The sequence below is a fragment of the Rhinolophus sinicus genome, chromosome 12 (genome assembly GCF_057876585.1).
Source record: "Rhinolophus sinicus isolate RSI-liver-muscle chromosome 12, RSI-T2T, whole genome shotgun sequence".
Taxonomy (NCBI): Eukaryota; Metazoa; Chordata; class Mammalia; order Chiroptera; family Rhinolophidae; genus Rhinolophus; species Rhinolophus sinicus.
Genome location: NC_142512.1, coordinates 54,070,208 through 54,092,920, shown reverse-complemented (window position 1 = coordinate 54,092,920; position 22,713 = coordinate 54,070,208). Strand labels below are relative to the sequence as shown.

General features: G+C 57.9%; 1 protein-coding gene across 7 annotated transcripts in view; it reads right to left on the bottom strand.

Moving 5' to 3' along the window:
* SEPTIN9 (septin 9) overlaps positions 1-22,713 on the bottom strand; it is a 156,649-nt gene that overhangs the window by 88,111 nt on the left and 45,825 nt on the right. Inside the window, exon 1 of one of the 7 annotated variants that reach the window (XM_019735495.3) lies at positions 7,496-7,752. The exons of 5 other annotated variants lie outside the window; for them this stretch is intronic. In XM_019735495.3, the coding sequence (XP_019591054.3) occupies positions 7,496-7,550 (55 nt within the window). In that variant the 5' untranslated portion in view covers positions 7,551-7,752. Of the gene's footprint in view, positions 1-5,118; positions 5,243-7,495; positions 7,753-22,713 lie in introns of those variants that run through there. One more of the 7 variants, XM_019735491.3, reaches the window with a different exon arrangement.

Sequence of the window (22,713 nt, the reverse complement as noted above, 5' to 3'; positions counted from 1 at the left end):
GAACTCCTGCCCGGGATTCTGGTTAGGTGCTCCCTCCTCCAGGAAGACCTCCTCAACCTACCCCTCTCCTGGGCTCATGCCTGGACCCCCAGAACCTAAAACAGAGCTGGCTCTCAGCTGGCACCCACCGAAAGCTGCTGAATAAACAAATGAGCAAGACGACTGCCTCTCCCACCCAGCGACCCTCCTCCTGGCCCACCAGAGGACAGCCGGGTTCAAGCACTTCATTTTGAACTGAAGGAGAAAACTGAAACCCGGCTACTTTACAGAGCGTGCCTTCCCTGACTTTAGCTGCTTCCCTGACAGGAGGCAGGCGACAGCAGGGAAGGCCGGTCTGCTTTGGAACCAGGAGACCATGTATGCTTTTACTGTAGATAATATCGATCTCCAGAGGACACAGGGCAGGGGCCTGGCCTCTCAGGGAAACTGCCCACCCACGTGGACAGGAGGGCCAACTGTGCCTGCTCCCAACTTCCTGTACCCAGGGAGGGGGCCGTGGGGTACAGAATGAGCTCCTGCCTGGGAGAGAATGGAAATCCACCAGACTGCTGGCCGCTGGTGGTCACACCAGAAACACCTCTGTCTTCTAGTCGGTGCCTGGGGGGAGGGGAGGGGAGGCCTGGACCCAGGCCAGACTCACTGCAGGGGACTTCTCTCTCTTCCCGCCAAAAAGAAAGATGACACTGGTCCATCAGTGAACCTCCTCCAGGCAGAGAAGGGGCTGTCTGTGGCTGGGGCTCCCTTCCACACTCCCGGGGGACCCTCAGCGGTATCCTCCCAAAAGGAGGTGCCCAGGCCCCCCAAGCTCTGCCCCAGGGGACAGCCATGATAGCCAGCACTCCTGGAAGGGCAGGAAAAGGCTGTGGGTTTGGAAGGTAGGAAACTAGACAGAATCATCAGAAGAGACCTGACAGCGGTTGCCAAGAGCTCAGAGGATTCCAGCCTCTCCTGTACAGAAACTGGGCACAGAGGGCAAGCGGCTTGTTGAAGGGGAGGAGGGGAAACCCAGCCCCCAGGAACTCCCCACTGAGTCTAAGTAAGACCCAGATTGCAAGACTGACCCAGCTCCCTGCCCGGACCCAATCTGAGGCCCTGGGGGTTCCCTTGCCCCATCTGTATCCATGGAACAACCTTCGAACCCCCAGTGAAATGGTCCCTTGGATGCTACAGCCAGAGCAGGAGTGGAATGCACTGGGTGGGGCAAGGGTCACCTCACCTGCCTCCTCCCCCATCTCACCTGGCTCTCCCAGGATGCTATTCCATGTGTTTGAAGGCAGGGGCTCCTGGCCTTGGGGAGAGGGACACAGGAGGCTCTCAGCCATGTGTGGGGAGGTCACATCAATGAGTTTAAGGCCACGCCCCTTAGTTTTCTGGATTTTGCAACTCAGGCTGAGATGGGCGCCCCCAATGAACTGGGGGGGGGGGAAGCGGAGGAGGCCAGAGACTGCAGGGGGCCAGGCTCCTGGGAGGGGCCGTTAGAGACTCGGGACATGGGAAACAGGGTGGACAGGGACAAACACAAGAGAGAAAGAGGCAGGTCAGAGCCTGATCCTGCGGGCCTGGTTCTTGACAGAGGGGGAGGGGGGTGGGGGGCGGGGCTCTGCTCTCTGAATACCCTCCACTGAAAACAGGCCCTTCTCTTGTAGGCCCTCCATCTACATTTCTGGACATTGGCAGCACTTTAAAAAATGACAACAAACTTGAACTTTCTAGAATGTCTCCTGGTCCAGGCTGAACAGAGCCTCTGGGTTCTGTCGAGACCAAATTAAACAGCCTGAGCCCAGAAATGTCCCAGGCGCCAGGGGTGTCTAGGGGCCAACTGGGTCTGTTTGGCCAGAAAGATTACAAATCCTCAGGCTTCTAGGACGGTGTTCCAGAGAGTTCCGGACCATTCGGTCTCATAAGCAACTCAGAGAGCCTCCAAATTTGGGAAAAACTGAGAAGGCGTCACAAGGAAAGTCACTGTTCGACCACTTTTCCTCAGTGGCTTTGACAGCACAGGAACTCAGTTTCTGGTTTGGTTTCTGGGATGAATCGAAAACCTGCCATCTCCTGGGGCCTTGACGTCTGATGCGTCTCCCCCCAGAGCCCCCACCCCCACCCCACCATTCTACACACACCGCCAGGCTTTGAGGGACTACTTCTCCAGCCACAAGACGCTGAGCAAAGACACATAGTCCTGCCCTTGGGGGGTCCCCAAACCCAGAGGGGAGCTCCTGGTCTGGCCTGGTAGCAAGGATGGACTTCGTCCTGGGCTTGGGGGCCAATGTGAACCCCTTGAGCCTTGCCCCCCCCTGTCCTCACTGCCAGTCCTGTGCTCCTGGCTGTACCCCAAGGACACTCTTCCAGCAGCAGGCAAGCCCACCCCCAGGGGCATTCAGTTGGTGAAGGGGGGAGGGCTTGATCTCTAAATGTGACCTCCCCTGACCTGTGGGCATGCGAGGAGAAGGAGGGGTCCCCATTCTGCTCAGCCAGCCCAGGATATGAGGGCGACGGTATTCAGAGGGGTGGGCTGAGGCTACACACGCCCCGTGGAGAGGCCCCTGGCTCCTACAGGGCAAGTGCGCCACCCTTGGTGACACCACGGCGAATGGGCCACCATGCCACTGCTCCCCACCAGCCTCCTCCAGATGTGGCCTAAGCTAGTGCCCACCATGCCCAGCATGAAGCCTGCTGACCCAGGGGCGCACACTCTGGTGGGTCTGTTTTTCCAGGCAGGCCCCAGAGGCCCCCACCCTATGCCCAGGCTCCCTGTGCCCTCAAGGGGCAGGGAGTGCAGAGCTAACTGGCCCCCATGGCAAGAGAGAAACACATGGCTGTCCCCACTGGTCAGACATGGGACTGCTCTCCCAGCTGGGAGCCCAGCTCAGCACCACCAGGCACAATCGGGCCTCACCAAGGGCTGCTGGACGAGGAGGCCGCCCTCCGCTGTGCAGCCTCCTGGACACCGGCTCCCTGTCCCCACCGCCTTTCAGACCTTGGGCAGGTGGCCTGACCCATCGCCTGTCTTTGCAGTCAAGTCGTCCAGCATGTGCCCGTGTCACTCTCTGACCCTGGCCCTTCCGGCAGGCCTACAGCCCACCCACCTGTGACGCTCTGGGGTGGAGGGGATGGCGGAGGGGACAGTCAGCCTCCCCAGTGCAGGAACCCTGCAGCCCACACAACCACAGCCTCCGCTGTGGCACCCCCAGACAGAACGTCCGTCGGGAGAGAGCAGGGGCTCCCGTGGCTTAGCCAGGACCCCCAGGCAGGCTTCGTGGCCACTCCAACTCTGCAGTGCTGTCCACCGTCATCCCCCAGAGGGTCAGACAGGCCCTTGCCTGGGCCTTTGAACAATTTCCATCACCCTATCCTGACATAAGGCACCCATACCCATCTGTCCCTTTCAAACACCAGCCCCCACCCCAGCTCCAGCAGCACCCACCATACTCCCGCAAGCAGGACCCGGGCTCAGCACTGGACAACCCTCAGACAGAGGGGTTTATAACCCACTCAACAGAGGGGAAAACGGGGGCTCAGGGGCTACGACACCCTGTGCCACACAGCTTTCAAGTGGCAGTGTAAGCTCGCCCTCTGAGTCTTTCCAGACCGAGACTCCACAGTGTGGGTGTCCTGTGCTTGTCCCCACCTGCTCAGCCAGGTCTGACCCGCAGCCCAGCTGTGAAGCTGATCACAGAGGTGCTTCTGCCACCAGGGGCATGTGTGTTTGCCCTCCTCAGAACTGGGATGGTGGGTGGGCCTGCTCCCGCACTCTGGACAGTAAGAGCACCAGGCAATGTTTTGCGTGGCCTCTGGACCCCTAAGAGAGCCTCTTGGCTGCAGGGCCCCTGTCCCAGAGGGATCTGGGCTCCCAGACCAGCAGGTACATCTGCACGGTCCCATCCCCTTCGGGAGACCCTCTCCCTGCCCCCACCCCCTATCGCCTGTCCCGGCCCACAGCCTGCTCAGAGGGTCCTCCGAGGAAAGAAAGTGGAGGGTTCAGAAGGGTAGACATGCCCCAGGTGAGAGAGCATGGCTCTGGGACCAGAGCGCCTGGTCTGGTTTCAACAAACATCAAGGACTTTTAGGATTCTTCCTCTGCATGCAAATCTGGTTACAGCAAACACTCTTGGCCGTGGAAAGTGGGCCGACAGCTGGCACTTGGAAGGTCTCTTGTTACACAAAAACCCAAGTTGTAGCAGCATTTGCGATAACAGATTTGGCCGGCATTCACTAAAGAACACGCTGCCCAACGGCCCATGCCCCCAGCAACCCGGAGCGAGATAGGGGAAGGGATCAGCCCTCCAGCCACCCCAGCACGGGGCACTGCAGGGTGCCAAGGTCACCTCGAGGCCCATTGTGCTGGGAAAAGTGGGAAAGGAAGCTCTAAAAAATCACATCAGCAAAATACAAAATATTCTTCTTGGCCCTCCATGGGGACGGGGTCTCCACAGAGCCCCTTGAAGGGAGGGCAAAGGCAGGCGTCAGACATTCATGCTCATGGAAGACGCCAGCACCCTCTCAGTCCCGGTGGGGGTGGAGGGGCATCTGATCCAGATACACAAGTCCAAAATAGGGGACAGGCTGACCCCCGGAGCTACCCTGGTGCTTTGACTAAGGCTCTCACCCTCAGGAACTGTGAGTTCTCAAGGGTGGGGGACAAGACAGGTGGGGAATAAAATGAGGAGAGATGGGTGCTCCCCAGGGCAGGAGGAGATGTGCCCAGAACACAGGCACCAGGAGATTTTTAACTTGGGGCGCCCCCCCCCCCCACACACACACACACACACACTCATGGGCAGCTTCCTGTCTGCCCCGCAGGGCACACTACTCTGGCCTGAGTACCTCCACTGCCTCCCAACGTCCCAGAAACACCCTGATCAGGGCCCTTTGGCCTGTGCGGGAGTCCAGTCTGCTCGGATTGAAAATCACCCCCAGTGGCACCGTGGTTCAGGACCTGCCCTGCTTAGGTGGTGGCCCCTGGGGCCTCAACATGAGGGCACTAGGTCCTCCGGCCTCAGGAACTACTCAGTCACAGAGGAGCTGACCATGTCCTCCCTGCCCCTTTCGCCCTTGAGGAAACCTAGAAACACATGGGCAGCCCCGGCCAAAGCCCCCCCACTGACCCCCAAAACAGACCAGCGCTCCTCCGGCTTGATCTCGGCCACTCCGGCTGCCTCCCCAGGATGGTCCAGGCTCCGGGCAGGCATGCCCGGCCTTCCACAGCTGCAAGCTGGCCGTTCCTCATGCCCCGGCCCTCTCACGGACCAGCTCATTCCGGCCTCCCCCACTTGTGCTGGCTGCCCCTGGCCCCAATGCCCCCCCACACACACACACAGACAATCACATTCCGACTTTCACTCAAGGTCCGCCTCCTCCATAAGGACTTCTCTGGTTAGCCAGCAGTGACCTTCCCCTGCCCTGACTCTGCCAGCTCGTGCCACCCACTGTTGTGCTGGGTCATACCCTCTCCTTCCTCACGTCCCTCCGTCCAAGGCTGTCAGTTCCCAACACCCACCCAGCTCCACTCCAAGTTCCTGCGGCCCTTGGGGAGGCTGCCTTTCTGGTCCCCGCGCTGGCACTCTCACACGCAGGCACACCTCCTCGGGAAGCAAAGCGGAACGCTAATGCTTGAATCCCCAACCTCAGAGCACTTTGAAATTTTCAGGGCACACACAGGGAGACCGACGCACACAGGGAACCAGAGTCGGAGGCCCCGCTCCCTAACAGTGAGAAATCTCTCCCTGGAGTCACAGGGCTGCCAACTGTTGCCCCAAGATGGTCTCAATCAGGCCACTGCCTCAGACTAAATTAGAGAGTCAAGAAGCCGCCTGGGAGGTGGCTGCAGAGGCCGCCAGCATCCTCAGATGGGGCACGTTGGGGTGAGGATGAACAATGAGGCCGAGGCACTAACAACCTACATGACATGAACAGTGACAGCCGTAGGACCCTGCGACCCCCCAAAACTCCACCTCCCCATCCAACCTCAGGGTGCCCATCGCCCTGCCCATGGCATCCCATGCTTCCCCAGAAGTCCCACTGCCAGCGCGTCTTTGGGTCAGGGACTGAGAGCTGACCTACCCCCACCTGCCACACGGAGAATTTGCAGGCTGTGGGGGCCTGAAGCGGGGCAGCTGTGGGGAGGGCCATGCTGGGACAGGCGCAAGGGACAACAGAACGCAGCAGACATGGAGAGCCCCCAGGATGAGCACGTGCCCCAAGGTGTCCAGATGGCCCACACGAGCCACCACAGCTCTGCAGACCCTGGACTCCCTTGTTCAGTGCTCAGTGCCAGAGTGTGAAGAAAATTCCCTCTGCTGAGCCAGCGCACAGCACACTTGTCCTCTGCACAGGGCGTGCCAGCCACAGGACCACAACCCCTCCTGCCTCTCCACCTCCCTGATCAGGCCAGTCCAGGCCTAGCCCAGAATCACCCAAGCTGGGCTCTGCTTGGGTCCAGCCAGGCGCTGGTTCCCAGGCGTGTCCCTGCAGATGGGGCTGAGCCCAGGGGGGGCCACGTGAGCAGCTATGTTCTGGACACCGCGGTACCAGCCCTGGTTCTGCCCATGCGGGTGGAAGACCTCCCAGCTTGGCCTGGCACCTAGACGTCTGTAACTCCTTTCAGCCCAGCCTCCCCCAGCCCAGCCCACCAGAGGGCTCTGCCTCAGGCTGCCTGGGGGCCCCTCTGAGGGGCAGGGGCTCCAGGTCCCAGCAGAGGCAGGACCGCCCCCTCAGAAATCTAGCCAAAGTGCTGGAGACTATTGTGTGCGTTTCCCTTCCTACCGCTTTATTTACTCCCCAGGACGCAGGACGCAGAGCCACAGGCAGTCACGAGAAGGCATGAAAGCGCGCGCGCACACAGGCCCAGGGCAGGGATGCAGGACTGCACTCGCAGGGAGAAGCCCCCCAAAGTCTCTCCACACTTTATAAACCCCCAAGGGGGGAGGGGACCAAAATGCGCTTCCTATCCACACGCAGACCCCTCCTTCCCGGTACAGCCTGACTCTGGAAGGCGTCTGAGGATGTTCCCAGGCCTGGATGGGGGCCAATGGGAGCCCCCCACCCGCCCAAGACCCCACCGTGGGCCTGGCCGTTTTCACTCGGCAGCCCACCCTAGCCCGGATTCGACTCAGTCCCAGCCCGAAACTGGTGTGGGGGAGGGGGCTGTCCTCCCAGGCAGGACGCAGGGGTGAGTAACCAACTCCCTGACTCGCCGCAGGGCTGAGGGGCCCGAAGGCCGACCCGAAGCGCGGGAGGGAGGGGGCTGAGCGACGGCTGAGAGGGAAACTGCGCTCCGGTGGTTTCGCGGAAGCCCCAGGAGCCCTCGAAGAGGCTGTCCTCGTTCGGCACACACAAACAACAATAAAAGGAAGGAAACTCGCGGCAGCGGTCCTCCACGTAGGCGACGCGGGGCGCGCAGCGGGAGGGCGCCCCATCGGGGGTCCCGCCTCCCCCTTCCCGCACCCTTCCTGCCCCAGGGGCCTCCAAGCAGTACCGCAGCCCGCCCGGCACCCACCTTCAAAGTCCGAAATGATCCCGTCCAGCTGCGCGTTGACCGCAGGGTCGGACATGGTGGCTCGAGGGCAGCGCGACGCGCGCGCGGTGAGCGGTGGAGAGGTAGCGCCCTGGCCGGCCGGGCCCTGCGCGCTGGCTGGGGCGCCGCGCCCGCGCTCCCGCCGTGCAGAGCTGGCCGCGGAGCCCCTCGGCCCCCGGGCTCGGCTGAATGAATGGGGGAGGCGGGCGGGCGCCGGCCTCCAGCTCCCCGTGCCCCCACCCCCGCCCCGCCCCCGCCTCCTGGGCGGATCAGGTTCCTGCACCCGCAGCCCAGCCTCCCAGCTCGCACTGGCTGCTCCGCCCGCCTGTCAAGGCTGGGGCTTGGTGGGGCTGGGACCGAGCCGACGCCGCGGGACACGCAGAGTCCTGGGCGCCCGACCCGAGCACCCCCCTTCTCCCAGCGTGGCCCGCGCCCAGGGGACGGCGACGGACGCGGCCGGCCCCTTCCCCCCACACCGGGACGCCCCGCTGCGGCCAGATGTGGGCGGATATGGAGTCCGGGCGGCGGCACGGGGGCGGTGCCAAGGGGGGAAGGATTCCTCCCCTTCCCTGGGGCACAGGGTTCCTTCTGCGGAGGTTTTTATTTACGGAGCCAAGCAAAGTTGGCCACCGTCGCGCCTTCCTGTGCTCAGCGCCCGCAAGGGTTAAGCGCTGGGGCTGGCAGCCCGCAGAATCCCGGCCTGTTGGCAAAGAGCCGAGAATCCCAGCTTGTTGGCAAAGAGCCGAGGGCCGAGCACAAGAGTCACGTGGCCGGGGGTGTGGGGACCCCTCCAGCTACACCCCACCCCTACCCTTCCACCCCGGATCGCTGCTGCATCCTCTGGGGCGGGTGGCTGAGAAGGCACTGGCCCACCGGGGGCGTGAGAGAGATGGAACGCCCCTGTCAGAACAGCTAGGGACATGGACCCCCCCCCTCCCCGCCCCTCACAATAAGGGGCTTCTCCAAGGCAGAGTGTAGACCTGGTCTTCCCCTAGAAGGAAGATATTTCACAGTATCTGAAGGAAAGAGTTAGGGAATGGGGAGACAGGGGCCTGCAGCTCCTGCTCCCCATCTGGGCTCATACCTCAGGGGGGGCCTTGCCCTCCAGGGCGGTAACTTTTACCTGCTCCATCTCATCAACAAACCTTGATTAAACCTTATTGCCTACCAGGCAGGTCCTAAGGGCTGGGGACAAAAGGATGGGTTGGAACTTGAAAAGCAAAAGGATCAAATCCCCAGGAAGGGCCCTCCAGCCTCCAGGTCTGGCACTGACAACTGGGGGGGGGGGGGGGGGTCCTCTTCTACTCCCCTTGGCTGAGCCTGTTAAGCACGCCTGCCCGTTTCCCCTCATTACCTTAGGCCCAGGGTTTATGCCCCAAATCAGGGGGCCCTGGGAGAATTCATAGCAGGGCATAAAACCCTCTGAGCTGGTGGGCAACTCTGCAATACCGTCCCCTCAGTGTGGCCCCACAGCTTGTCCTGGGTCTCAGACTGGTCGCTGCCACTCTCCTCCTGACCCCCTACCCCTAGTTCTGATGTGCAAGGGATGCTGAAGCCTGCCTGTCACCCCGGTTATTTAGGCCACTTGCAGAGAATGCACTAGGTTTGGTGGGCTTTTTTGAGTAGATAAAATCAAGGCCTTCCTTTTTAAGGAAAGCAGTCACTCCCTCCCTCATGCTTTGGATATTCTGAACTATTTTCAACCAAGTGAGTTTGTGGACATGGAACTGCAAAACCACAGACATTTCAGATGCGCGCACACCCTCGTCTGCCTGGGAGCCCGGGTTTCAGAAAAGGAGTTGCCACTGTCATTAATGCCCCCCCACCCCCATGGCTTCTAACCAGCCAGGGTATTCCTGTCTGAACACCAGCGCATGGCGCTGCCTGACCACCTGTCCAGCCAGTGTTTGGGAGTTTGGTGGTCCCCTGCCCCTAAGAAATAGCCTAACAACACAGCCGTCGGGAAGATGCGGGGTGTCCTGGCCGGCATCCAACCTGGGCCACAGCATTATTCTCCTGTGTGTTTATAAAAGGCACCTGGTGAGTGGTGACACACCCATGGGATTGTTCTCCCAGAGGGCTGGCCTGGGCTCTGCCAGATTAGCATAGGGTCAGCTTATTGTGCATTATTCACTGCCATTAAGCTTATCTCTTCGGGGAGCCCAGCCAGGGTGCACGCCTCACCAAAATGCTCCCCTGTGGGAACCCAAAGGACAATGGCAGGAGGAGTTGACCTATGAGGTCAGAAAGCACCCCATGTTAGCATGACTGCTCCAGAACCAGTCCGGTCCATCCCCCTGCCTCCAGCCCCCCTTCACTTTAACCACTGCGGTGCTGTTACCAGGCCTAGACACTGCCAGGTAAGGAGATTCCCCACACTCGCCCAGGAAACCCAGCCCAGCTTAGCCACACTCCCAGCCAGGAAGTTCACCCTTGTATCTAACCAACCGCTCTAATTGTACATCATTTATTTTCTCTTTTTTTCCTGTCCTCGGAGGAGATGGGAAACAGCTGGGCACCACCCTTCAAGCAATAATTGCCTTCTCGAAACTGGAAGACAATCCAGTCGCTCCTTGGCCTTCCCTTTCTCAGCTTAAATCATCCACCCCGGCCCTTTAATCATCCCCAGCCTTTGATCACTTCCCATGGCTGTGTCCAATCTGGGGCTCCAGGACCTTAATAAGGCCTGATCCCTGGAGGGTAGTGAGGGTCCCCCCACCCCCCTTTCCCAGGGCATGAGCAGTCAGGGCTAGGGGAGCTGCACAAACGATCCTGGTGGAGACCCTAGGCAGACAAAATGAGCAGCAGCACAGAGAGAAAAGAGCTTAAATTTGGCAAGAAAAATAGAACTGTCAGGCCCCCGCCTTCTGTAATGGTGCACTCTCCCAGGGCCACGGAGACGGCAAGACCGGGCGTAGGCCTAGCCCCATGGGGAGGTGTGCTGAGAGGGACACCAAGGGGCCACCTCCCTCACAGGTGCACCATGACACCTGTTGTGGGGGGAATGGTGGCCCCCCAAAAGACAGGCCCATCTGAACCTCAGAATGTGACCTGATTTGGTGAACGGATCTTTGCAGATGTAATTAAGGTCATGATGTCCAGATACGGTCATGCTGGGCTAGAGTGGTCCCTAGACCCAGTGACGAGTGCCCTTATAAGAGGCAGAGAAGGAGACACGGAGACACAGACAAGAGGCCGTGTGGAGTCGGAAGCAGAGACTGGAGTCACCTAGACACCTCCAGGTAAGGAGACAAGCCAGGGAACACTGGGGGCCCCGGAAGCTGGAAAAGGAGAGGAAGGAGTCTTCCTGGAGCCATCAGAGGGAGCGCCGCTGCTCACACTTGACTTCTGGCTTCCGGCCTCCAGAACTGGGAAAGAGCCCATTTCTGTTGTTTTAAGCCCCCACGGTGTGTGGTACTTGGTTACAGCAGCCGCAGGACGCTAATCTGAAGGTCCCATCTGCATCACTTCAGGTCAAAGCTGCATCCCCCAAAGACGTCTATAAGCCTCAAACCTGTCCTAGGAAATGAACACTGTCTGGCAGTGGCAGTGCTGAGGGAATCTAGGAGCAGGACGCTCAGACAGCACGTTTTAATAAGAAAAGCGGGAGGCCACAGATGGGTAAGAAAGGTGTAGTACGAACTCTAGTTCAAGCCTTTCTGAAAACGGGAAGGAGCCTGAAGAGACAGCCGGTATGTCAAGCCCCGCGGAGTGAACCTTTGCAAAGCATGGGAGAAAGAGGGCGGGAGGACGTTGGGCGGAAGCAGCCGGATGGCTCACACGTCAGGGTCCACGACCCCAGCTCCAGGTGGGGCTTGGGGAGCAGAGGGAGGACGGTGGCTGTTTGCCCAGCGACTCTGGGCCTTTGGACAGGAAACCCCATTAAGTGGCTCATCTGTCCCCTCAGACCAGGGCTCCTCCAGGGCCGGTGCCATATGGCGTCAGCTCTGCCTGGGCCTGGCGCACAGTAGGGCCTCCCTGAGCGCCAGGCCCTTGCATTCATCTGTTAGTTGCTGGACCCTTTCCAATCCCCGAGATCCTGTGGCCGGCCATCCCCGCAAGTGGCGACGCCATCCACCCAGGTGTCTAGGTAGCAACCTGAGTCCTGCTCCCCTCACTGCCACATCGGAGCCATCGGTGAGTTTCCACCTCCCAGCGCATCTGTGGGTCAGTCCACTTGTGACCTCCTGCAGTGCCCCCACTCCAAAGGTCTGCTGCCTCCCGTGGACCCACCAGCACTCTGGGGGTTACACACAAACAACACCTGATTTGTAGCACGTGCCTTTTCTGTGGGGTAAATTCCCCCAACCTGGGCCCACTTCGAGCTACCGGTGTGACACCCTGCAGATGAAGCTGGGCAGAGCTGTGCAGGAGCCAACATTACACGGTTTCCTATTGTCCAGATGCAGCAGAGGTAGGGGACTCAAGGACGCAGGTAACAGATGCAGTGAAATGCCTAGGACGCGTGAGTGTCGTGTGATTATTCCCTTTGTTTTTCATATAATTACTTGTCATTTATACTGTATAAATCCAATATACTATTTGATTTTTTTCTAATAGGGCAGTGCATTGTTTACTGTGGTAAAAATTACCATTTTCAGCCACTTTTAAGGGTGCAGTTCAGCGGCATGAGGCCCATTCACACGGTTGTGCAGCCGTCACCACCACCCATCTCCAGAACGGTCTCATCTCCCCCAACTCCGCTCCTATTAAACAATAGCCCCGTAGCTTCCCCTCCCCAACCTTCCGCGGCCACAATTCTACTTCCTGTCTCTATGATTTGACTACTCCAGGAACTTTAATAGAATATCTGTCCTTTTGTGTTGGGCTTATTTCATTTAGCATAATGTCTTCAAGGGTCTCTAGTCAGAGTTCATTCATGTCGTAGCATCTGTCAGAATTTCTGTCCCTTTTAATGCTGAGTAATATTCCATCGTGTGGATGGACCTACTGTGTGTGTCCATTCATCCGTCCACGGACACCTGGGTCGTTTTCACCTTTTGGCTCCTGTGAACAGGTCTCTTTTGAATCTCTACTTCTAATTCTTTTGGGTATTTACTCAGAAGTGGAATCACACGGTAATTCTGTCATTTCATTTAAAACAACAAATTATATGTAATTTATTTTTAAGTTTCTGTATTTTATAAAATGTAGGGCTGGCCCGGTGGCTCAGGCAGTTGGAGCTCCGTGCTCCTAACTCCGAAGGCTGCCGGTTCGATTCCCACATGGGCCAGTGGGCTCTCAAACACAAGGTTGCCAGTTCAACTCCTGGAGTCCCACAAGGGATGGCGGGCTCTGCCCCCTGCAACTAGCAACTGGCAACTGGACCTGGAGCTGAGCTGTGCCCTCTACAACTAAGGTTGAAAGGACAACAACTTGACTTGGAAAAAAGTCCTGGAAGTACACATTGTTCCCCAATAAAGTCCTGTTCCCCTCCCCCAATAAAAAATCTTTAAAAAAAAAATGTAAATGATATATTTTACAGTATCTATCATTGAATCTTTAAGAATGGCTGTTTCACAACTGGCACACAAAAATGCCTCCGAGTGTAAGTCTTGCTACTCTGCCATCCTCTCTCCTGCGTGCCTGCAAAGCCTCGCGGACCTGCTGGCACTACGCTCGCTTCCCTCCACCCAGAACTCAGTGAGGCTCTAACAGTTAAGTCAGACTGCGTCACCTCCCAGGGCCTCCTTCACACTAAGAACCACGTGCAAACTCCTTACCTTGGTGGCCCAGGTTCCACATGCCCTGGCCACGGCCCCCCACCCCCACCCCCACCTCCATCCCTCTGTCCACACTGCCTCCAGCCTCAGGACATTTCCACTTAGCTGTTCTCTGTCTGGACAGCTCCCCCAGGTTTTCCCCCTGCTGGCTTCCTGTCTGTCATTTCTGTCTTAAATGTCAGAACGACCATCCCAGGGTCCCCCAGGAGACCCCTTGAGACAGTTGCTTCCTTGCCTCCAGTAATGCAATGGGAACTACCGAGAACCTGTTAAATCCTATGGAATGACAAAGTTCAGTTTCCCTTGCAGGATGGCAGGGTCACCGACGGCAAATCAGCTCAAAGCGGCAGAGCAGACATTCAGAACTCACAGGGACTCCCTGCAGGCCTGCCAATCACCACACAGACCCGCCCTGAACCCAGCATTCAGGGTGACAGGCAGGGTGCTGTCTGCACCTGGGCCAAGCCTCCAGGACCCCATGTCCCTTTGCAGCGCCCCTGTGACATCGGCACCAACTGTACTTCAGACTCCTCAGCCCCCCAGGCTGCCTGCTTTTCAGCCTTCTCGTGAAGTCCGTCTGTGGGTACAGCTGATATTTAACCAGTGTGTAGGCTGCGAAACACCCTTACGCCATCTGCCTGGCCGCCTAAACGCAACCATAAGGTTTCACTTCAAAGGAGAATGCCATTTTCTTAGCACATGATTAATCGGTTCCCCACACTTCCCAGTTATCGCCCTAGCTTGCTTTGTTCAGACAATTTACAGCAAACTCTGGCCACAGCAGCTAGGGCCTTATCTGCCAGGCGGGGAACTTTTTAAACAAAGTAGTACTCTGCTAAATCCGAGCTTTCAAGCCACAGAAGGAAGCTCCTGGCCTGCAGGCCCCGGGCAAGCTCTCTGCTTCTGGCTACAGGCCTCCCCACCCCAACCCCCATTCTCACCCCTCCCCCAACTCTCCCAGGGCCCTCTCCCATTGACAGATGCTCAGGCCTGAGTCAGCTTGGACGTTCCCTGTGTCCAAGCTCTGGCAACAGACCGAGGAATGAATGCAGCACTGCCTGCAGCTCCCATTTTTCAGTGTTACTTGTAGCTGTTACTGCAATGATGTTAAAACCGATGGGAGCCAGGGAGCCAGGGCAGGGGCGTGCTGCTCACAGAGGGCAGAAGGCCTAGATGGAAACTATGACCCCTCGGCGATGACTCCTCAGCAGCTGAGCTGGGCCTGTGACTCTGGCAGTAGTGGTTTGTTTATCGGCACGTCCAATGGGCTTTTGATCAGCAAATTCAGAAGTCTGCCCCGCCCCCCGCCACAGGCTTCATGAGTTATCACCCAGATACACTTCTTTTGATGACTCATGTTTTATTCCTGGTTATTCCATCTTTCTACAGTGCCATGACCCTCTGTTCCTACTCCGGCCCCCCAAACAGGGCTTTGGAATAGGCTCCAGTCCCCAACTTCCTAGCAGCCATCTGAGGCTGGAGGCACAGAGATGGGTGGGAGCACCGCCCCCCTACACTGTGGCTGATGGAAGACTCCCTCTGGACCTTCCAGTGGCCCTGCAAAGTCACCCAAGGGGCCTCGCAGGAGCGGCCAGCCTGGCATCAGCCCAGCCTGGAAGCAGTGAGCGACTATGCCAGCCTGCAGACTCCTCACCCTGGGCTGCCAGGAGACCTGGCTAAGCCACTACCTAGAGAGACAAGGTGTCCTCTCCATGTCCTGGCTGCCTCACCACTTTTCTCCAGCCGGTACCTTGCTCCAAGGGCTTGGAGGCTGGAGGCAAGTCACCACTGCTGCAGTGTGGGGACAGGGCTGAGTCACCAGCCTGCCCCAGTTCCACGTCAGCGGGAACAACGGGGTCTGAGCAGAGAAGAAAGGGCAGCAGGCCCTCTGTGGCCGCACTTATTTTTAAAGTCACCGCAGTGACCGAAGTGACGTCGTCTCTGGGGAGCTGCCCGCCCGCCTGCCCCCTTGGACTGTGGCCACATGCCCTAACAATGCCCCTGCCCACCATTCAGGAGACACCCAGCAAGTGGGAGGAGGGAGAGCTAAAATTCGGAGTGGCGCTCATTAACATGGGAAGGGCGAGGTCACAGGAACCCCCCCACCCCCCACTCTCGTCTGCACCCTCTCAGAAGGGGCTTCAAGGCTTAGCCTGAATCCACACCCCCTGCTGGAATCCACCTCCGGTGCCTGCCCCCTAAATGCCCATCCGCCCTACTCTTGAACACCTCCAGTGACAGGGAGCTCAGCACCTATCATTGCTGCTCACTCTGTCTTTGGCCTATTTGGGTCATTTAAAACAGAGAAAGAGAGACAGAGAGAGAAAGAGAGAGAGTGAAGATCAGCTTGACCGTAGCTTTTGCCCATGGGAAAGCGTATCTGCTTTACTCTTTTGCAGAACAGAAAGGCAGGAAGAAGGTGCAGAGTTATGGATTGCTGGCAGCTCTTTCTGGGGCCTGGAATTTGGAGCATCTGCCCCCTCCATTCTGAGAAGGGGACTGAGACACTGGCCCCTAGGGAGTATTAGGGGTGGGGCTCCCAGGGGGCCTGATCTCCCATTTGTCCCCAACAAAAACGGAAATCTGACTATGGACACTTGCAAGGGGCCCTGGAAGAGAACTGATTTTCAATCGCAGGGTGACTATGAGGAAATCTCCTGGAAACCAGCCTGCAAAGCCAGGGACTGTTCTAGAAGCATGAGATCAAGGAGGCGACAAGTGTCTATGCAACCTGGGCTCTGTCCCCTCCAACAGCCCCAGGCCTCTGCGGGGTGCTCCAGAGCACCCCCCGAGGGCAAAGCCAGGGTCAGAGGGAAAGGGAATGAGGCTGGGGTCTCCACCACCCTCCACACCAGGCCTTCACGGCCTCAGCAGGGAAGCCGCAGGTGCTTGGGGAGGGAATCTGGAGTTGGCAGGTCCCCTGCCCGTCCTGTCCCTGTCCCCTCCTCCTCCTTCCACTGAGCACCTCGGGCCTTCTCTGTATTCCACGGGACGAGGGAGGACGAGGAGGGCTTACTCAGAAGACACAGTGTCCAATGGATGAAGGCACAGAGGGCAGTAGCCAAAATGCGTGTGGGGTTCCCTGTGGGCTGGACTTTTCTACCCCATTCCCAACCCACCACGAAGTGAGAGGAGGTTCTGTGCCACCAGATGTACCCCTTGGCCTGCTGTGGCCCCCACGGGAGCGGGTGGCTGCGGTACCTGGGATCCTGCCTCTGGGCCGCTCTTGGCCCGAAGCCTTGGGAACAGAATGCTTTGCGTGGGAGGAGACAGGAAGAGCGGGTGTGCTGCCCCCCCTCCCCACAAATCTGGTGTTGCTTTCCTGGATAATGAAATCTCCCCCACCCTGAGTGTGACCCGAGCCAGCCGGCACCCAAATCAGCCTCAATGAACCATTTGTCCCTCTGTGAAGTGGCCTGGGGATGTAATGGGTTTGCTATTAATGCACTTGGCTTGTGCGCTGTCCCCTCTCCCCCAGCGTGAGTCACTCGAGTGACTCGGCCCAGCCACGGGCCCTTGCCAGGGGGTTGCCAGCTCTGGCTGGGCTGTGAGGAGAGGGACCAGGACAAAGGACAAAGGCTGCCAGGCTCAGGGGCCCAGGGGCCCACACAGCTTCCCATGGACTGTCTATAGTCGGGGGCCCCTGAAGCAAAGGGAGGGGCCCCCGTGTCTCTTTGGTTCCTGGGGACCTGGGCAGCCATGCTACCCATCTGGGGACAGGCAGTCTCCCAGGAGACTCCTGCAAGCAGGGAGCTGAAAGGGTGAGCCAAGGAGGAAACCAGCCAGAAAGAACAGGAACAAGATGGCCCGAGGCCTTTGGGGCCAATTATCACCCTTCCCACCTCTGGGACTCAAGAGTCAGACACAGCTTGAGGGGGGAGGGGTGTTGGTGGTTTGTTTTTCATTAACACTAAACAGTCAGGTTCTTTCACCCAGGCTGGCAGGTGGCCTCCTTGCCCAAGGTCTTGGCTCTTCCCAACCTAACTCACAACTACTGGTGGGAGATCTTTCTAAAATGCAAAAGTCACCCATCACCTACCGAATAAGGTGAGAGCCTAGCAGGGCTGACAATGGCACCCAGCCAGCCACCCCTGCCTCCTCTCCTGAGCTTCTCCATGCCCTCTGCGTAGGCCCAGCTTTCGCAGCTCCCAGACAAGCCAGGTGTCACACCTCTACTCTGTCTTAGTCCAGGCGCTCTGCTTGGCAGGCCCTTCCCACGCTCCTTGGCCTGGCTCAATCCTTCAAGTCTCAGCTCAGGTGCCCCTTCTTCCAGGAAGCCTCCCTGGAGCCCCCGGGGAGAGGGAATCTCTTTGGGACCCTTCCTTGGGCTTCCCGGTGCCCATGGCAGCCTCTAACCCAGACCATTCCCAGAGGGGGAAGCCAGGCAGTGGGGACCAGGGATCAGGAGGTGGGCTTTGTGCAGCAGAGAATCAACAGAGCAGAGTGACAGGATTCTCCTGCTGCAGGGAACACCCAGCCAGGAGGAAGGAAGCGATGAGCATCACCCCTCCTGTCCCCGGCAGTCCTGCCAGCCAGATGGGCCACCTTCTCAGCACAGCTGTTGTCTAGCAGAGAGAAATTTCTCACCTCCAGGGACAGGGTGGGGACATTCCAGATGGGGCCACGGAGTCTAAGTCTCCATGCTTGTCCCATCCCCACAACCACACGCCTGGCCCTGGGCCTGCCATCTCTGCCCAAGTGAGCGCGCATCTGCAGCTGCCCAACCCGGGGGGCAGGAGGGGGCCAGGAATCTGTCTGCCTGGCTGGGGCGGCTGCGCAGGAGGAAACAGACCCGCACACGAGCTCAAGTGCAGCGTGGTGCTGGGAGCATTACTTTCAAGGGCAATGTGGACATTCTCGGCCACTGACTCACCAACGCAGCACATCTGGACAGGCCCCTGGCTCAGGCGCTGCCACTGGACAGAAGGCAACGGATGGAGCCCACACGATACACGTGCTCCAGCAGCGTGTACAAGGCCCGGCAACTGAGAGGTTTCCACTTCATTACGAATAACCTAGAACATTTACCTGGGAAAACATCCCGTCGGGGACCTAAAACCTCAGCACATATGTCCTCGTCCTGCAGAACCACGTCACTTTCCTTGTGCCATCTGCCAGCAAAGCTTCCATTGTCCAGGACACAACACAACACAACCGCTGTTAATGCTGCATTTCTCCGAACCTTCCCCATTCATCGCTCCATCTTTAGTTCTGAACTGGAGGAAGTGACATTCAGAATGGTGAGACAGAGCAAGATCTTCAGATGAAGGGGGAGCTCCATTCAAGAGGCGCCACCCACTAAAACAGAGATCAGTACTCAAAGCTTTCAGGAAGAGTTCTGTTAGGAAAGGAAGAAAGACAAGGCTGAAATAGTGGCGTCCTGGTCAATCTTTAACAACCTGCTCTGGTGGGCGGGGGAAAGCCCGATGTTTGCCCATCGCCCTGGTGTAAATACGCTCACAAAGGCTGACTGCCAGCCAAGCTACCAACATGACATCACTCAACACAGAGTTGGAAGGGATGTGCACATCGCTTCTGGAGCAAAGCACAGCCCTGGGACACTGGTCTGTGCTGAGGCCTGAGCTCCGGGCAGACGGCTGGGTGCAGACCCACTGCAGCCTTTCATCGGCGATGGGGAGGCAAGTTACCTCACCTTCCCGAGCTCTACTGTTAGGAAACTAGATTGAAAGGGTTAGAGATGGTGAGTGGAAAGTGTCTGGCCTAAAACAGCAGCTTGGTAACCAGTAGCTCTTATCACCTATAACATTTAGTTTAAAGCCCTCCCATTTTACAGGTGTGAAAACTGGACATAGAGAGGCAAAATGGTTTGCTGAGGGTTGCACAGCTGTTCATGACGGAGCCAGGATGAAAAGCCAGGACCCCAACGCCTCCTGCAGTGCTCGTGCATAAGAAATAGTTCCGGCGGAGTATAAGGAGTGGGGAGTTGGGGAGAAGTTTTGAAAGTGAGACTGGAATATATTCTGTGACTCCATAGGGAATCAGGATAATCGCAGCTGACTTTGAAACGCACCGAAAATAAAACTAAGGTGGACGTGTGGCTGAATGGAAGGATGGGCAGGTGGACAGAGGTCATAAAGCAAGCTGTTAATGGTAGACTCTACCGTGTTTCCCTGAAAATAAGATCGGGTCTTATATTAAGTTTTGCTCCAAAAGACGCATTAGGGCTTATGTTCAGTGGATGTCATCCTGAAAAATCATGCTAGGGCGTATTTTCCAGTCAGGTCTTATGTTCGGGAAAACACGGTAAGTGATAAGCATACCGCTGTGCACTGTAAAATGTTCCCAACTTTGCGGCATGTTTGACAGTTTCACACGAAAAATGTAGGGAGGAGCTAGGTAATACGGAGCCACTGTAGGTGCTGGAGCAGGGGCAGACCCCAAAACACCGCATCCGCCGGAATTACAGCCCTGGGAGTGGGCACTAGCAAATGTCTCAACAGCTTCCTCTCCCATGGCACCATCCCCTGTCCCACCAGTGTTCCAGCCACACCGCCACTTGGTCCCCGAGCCCCTTCCTGGAGTGTGTCTCCTGAGGCTGCCCCCAGTCCACCAGGCAGGGCAGGCGCCATCCTGTGCAGGAGTCCCCATCTAGAGAACCAGGAATGGAGGGGCCACTGGGGGCACCTATTACAGAGCTAGGGGTAGTGCAGGGAGGAGGGGTAGGGGGGGAGGGGAGGAGGGGGAAGGATGGGGGGAGAAATAACAACAAGGGAAGGAGGAGCAGTAGCTTTCCTGAAGGCTGACTGTGTGCCCACCCTCTACGACATGCACTACCTATATCACCACCTCCTTTAACCCTCAAGAACCCCCATGGTAGCGTCTCCATTCCCCCCATTTCCCCATGGGAAGCAGAGGTGCAGGGAGGACAGGAGTCGGCCAAGTCCCCTAGGTATCAGTGGAGTTGCTGGGACGTGAACTTGTCCAAACCCCACATCTGTCCACGTGGACGTAAACAAGTGCAAGGGCAGCAGGTGCTTTGGCTTTGAGCCCCTGCAGAAGGTTCTAGAGGCCAAGGGGACCAGACTGGAGGCCATGCCAGGTGTGAGATACCTGCGATGCTCGGGAGAGGCTGCGTGGTGCCTGGTGGGCGATCGCTAGTGTCTGCAGAGTGAAGGAAAAAGTGAGGGCAGGATGCACAATGGCCTCCCTCAGAGGAACCTTGGTGGGTGGTCTTTGTTCGGTCAACTCAGACCGGGGTCCTTGTTTTGTGGCATCACATCCAGGTCTAGGAACGCCCTCCCAGCAGGGAGGACACCACCGTGAGTTACTCAAAGATTCAGATACTGGTTTTCTTTTGAGGGTGGAAACTCAGAGCCTCGCCACAGGAGGAAGAGGCCACAGCACGTCTAAACCCCCCACAGTGGTTTTGCACAGGTCACATGTAAGCCCTTCACTGTGGAGGCCTTTCAGATGTGACAGCCACTGTGCGTGGGGTGTGGGTCTCCAGCCACCAGGTAGAAGGACCCACGATCCACGTGCAGGCTCTTTGCACACAGCCATGTGACCCAAACGAACAGCCACAGCGGCCAGGACATAAGGCAAGACCCCCCAGGGGCCAACGTCCCACAGCAGAATTTTGGCAGCCACCAGCGGGGCTGGTGGTGGAGGCCGGGGAGGGGGTGCATTTGCACAAGTCCCACACGGGCAGCTCTTTGCACACATGTGGCTGACAATCACCCACACATCCACGCCGGGAATCTGGCACACAGCCCGCTAGCAATAGGGCGCTGGTAATCCCCAGCTGCTCTCCTGACGCCACTTGGAGATGCCGTCCAAGGCAGGATGGAGAGGGTCATTGTTTTCAGGGTCACACACCCCAAAGGGAGACACTGGGCCAGGGGATAGAGACAGGCATTTGGGCCAAAGCCATCAGCTTCCAGTCATTCGTGTCAACAGGGAGCATGGACCCTTTCAGTCAACATTTCAATTAAACAACTACAGTGAGACCGGCCGCACAGACACCGTATAGTCCAGTTCAGGAAGAAGATCTTGGTCCCTTCATGGGCCTGATGGAATAGGAAGAAGTGGGCTTCTGGAGTCACACACCTGGACAGAAATCTGGCTTGGCTACAGTCACTAGCTGGTAGCGTCCAGGCAAGTTGCTTGATGTCTCTGAGCTTTGGTTTCCTTGGAATGCAGTGCTTGTGCCCGCCGCCCCAGGCCTCCGTGGGATCACGGCTGTGGGCACCCAGCACTGGCCTGGGTGGGCTGGTCCAGCACACAGGACTGGATCAATTCCTCATTGACAATGTGTGACAAGAAGGTGGCAGGTCTCATCCTGCCCTCTGCTCCCTGTGGGAGATGCTCAGGCCGTGATTTATCCATGCCCATCCTTAGGGGCAGGGACATGGCAGCAGGGGGCCAGCAGGTCCCCTCAGCTGCTCCTCCCAAAGCTTCCCTGGGAGCAGAATTCTCGGCTCAAGTGTCACTTCCTTCCCAAACAGCTGCCAGGTGCCTCAATCCACGAGCAAGCGGCCTGGCCCTGGCAGCCAACAGCGTGGTGGCAGGAGAGGCTGGTGGGAGTGGATTTGAACGTGACCAGTGACCTCCAGGGAGTAAGGGGACATTCAGCCCCCACTCAAGCTGGAAAAAAGGCTCCGGGCTGGGCAGGAGCATGTGGGTGGCCGGGAGATGGGCCAGAGGGACCAGGCTGCACAAATGTCCCTCAGTGGCCACAGCAAGACACGACTACGGCGAGACCCTGACCAAGGTCTTCACATCAGAAGAGAAAGAAGCGTCGAGTGAGTGTGTGAGCGTGTGTACGAATGGGAGAGTGAGCGTAAAGGAGAGAGACGGACCTTGGGCAAGTTCCTGCATGCCTCAGTGTGCTCATCTATAAAATGGGGCTAACACTACCGACTTTACAGGGTTGTTAGGAATGGAAAACATGGTAACTGTTGCAAGTGCTGAGAACAGTGCCTGGCACAAAGCAAGTGCTACGGGTTTGCTAAGTACATAAAAATGAGACACATGTGATGTGCTTAAAACAGCATGGCATGCCACGTGCTTCCATAGCTGCTGCTCTTGGAGCCCGTCCTTAGAACCAGGAGGGGCAGGTGCTGCCAGGGCGTCTTCTAGGGACCTCTGGGAGGCGGTCTCTGCTTGCGGTGGCCTTAAGTCCCCCTCACGCACACACAGCAGCCATGTGTTCGTATCTGCACGTGCTTACCCAGACCCGTCTGGCACTTCTTAATCATGACATGTGGGCCCCAGAACTGAGAGAGAATAGAGTTCTCTTGCTTGAGCCCCCGATTTGTGGTCATTTGTTTCAGCAGCCACAGGACCAATCCAGAGCCTGAGCAAGGGTGGCCCAGTGGCACGGTGTCCCCTCCCTGCTGCAACCAAAGTCCACATCCATTCTTTTGTCTCGTCTGCAAGGTCACGCGGCTATTCACCCTGAGCTCCGGCCTCTGGTCAGCAAGCGTCCCCGGATATTCCCGCGTCCCCGGATATTCC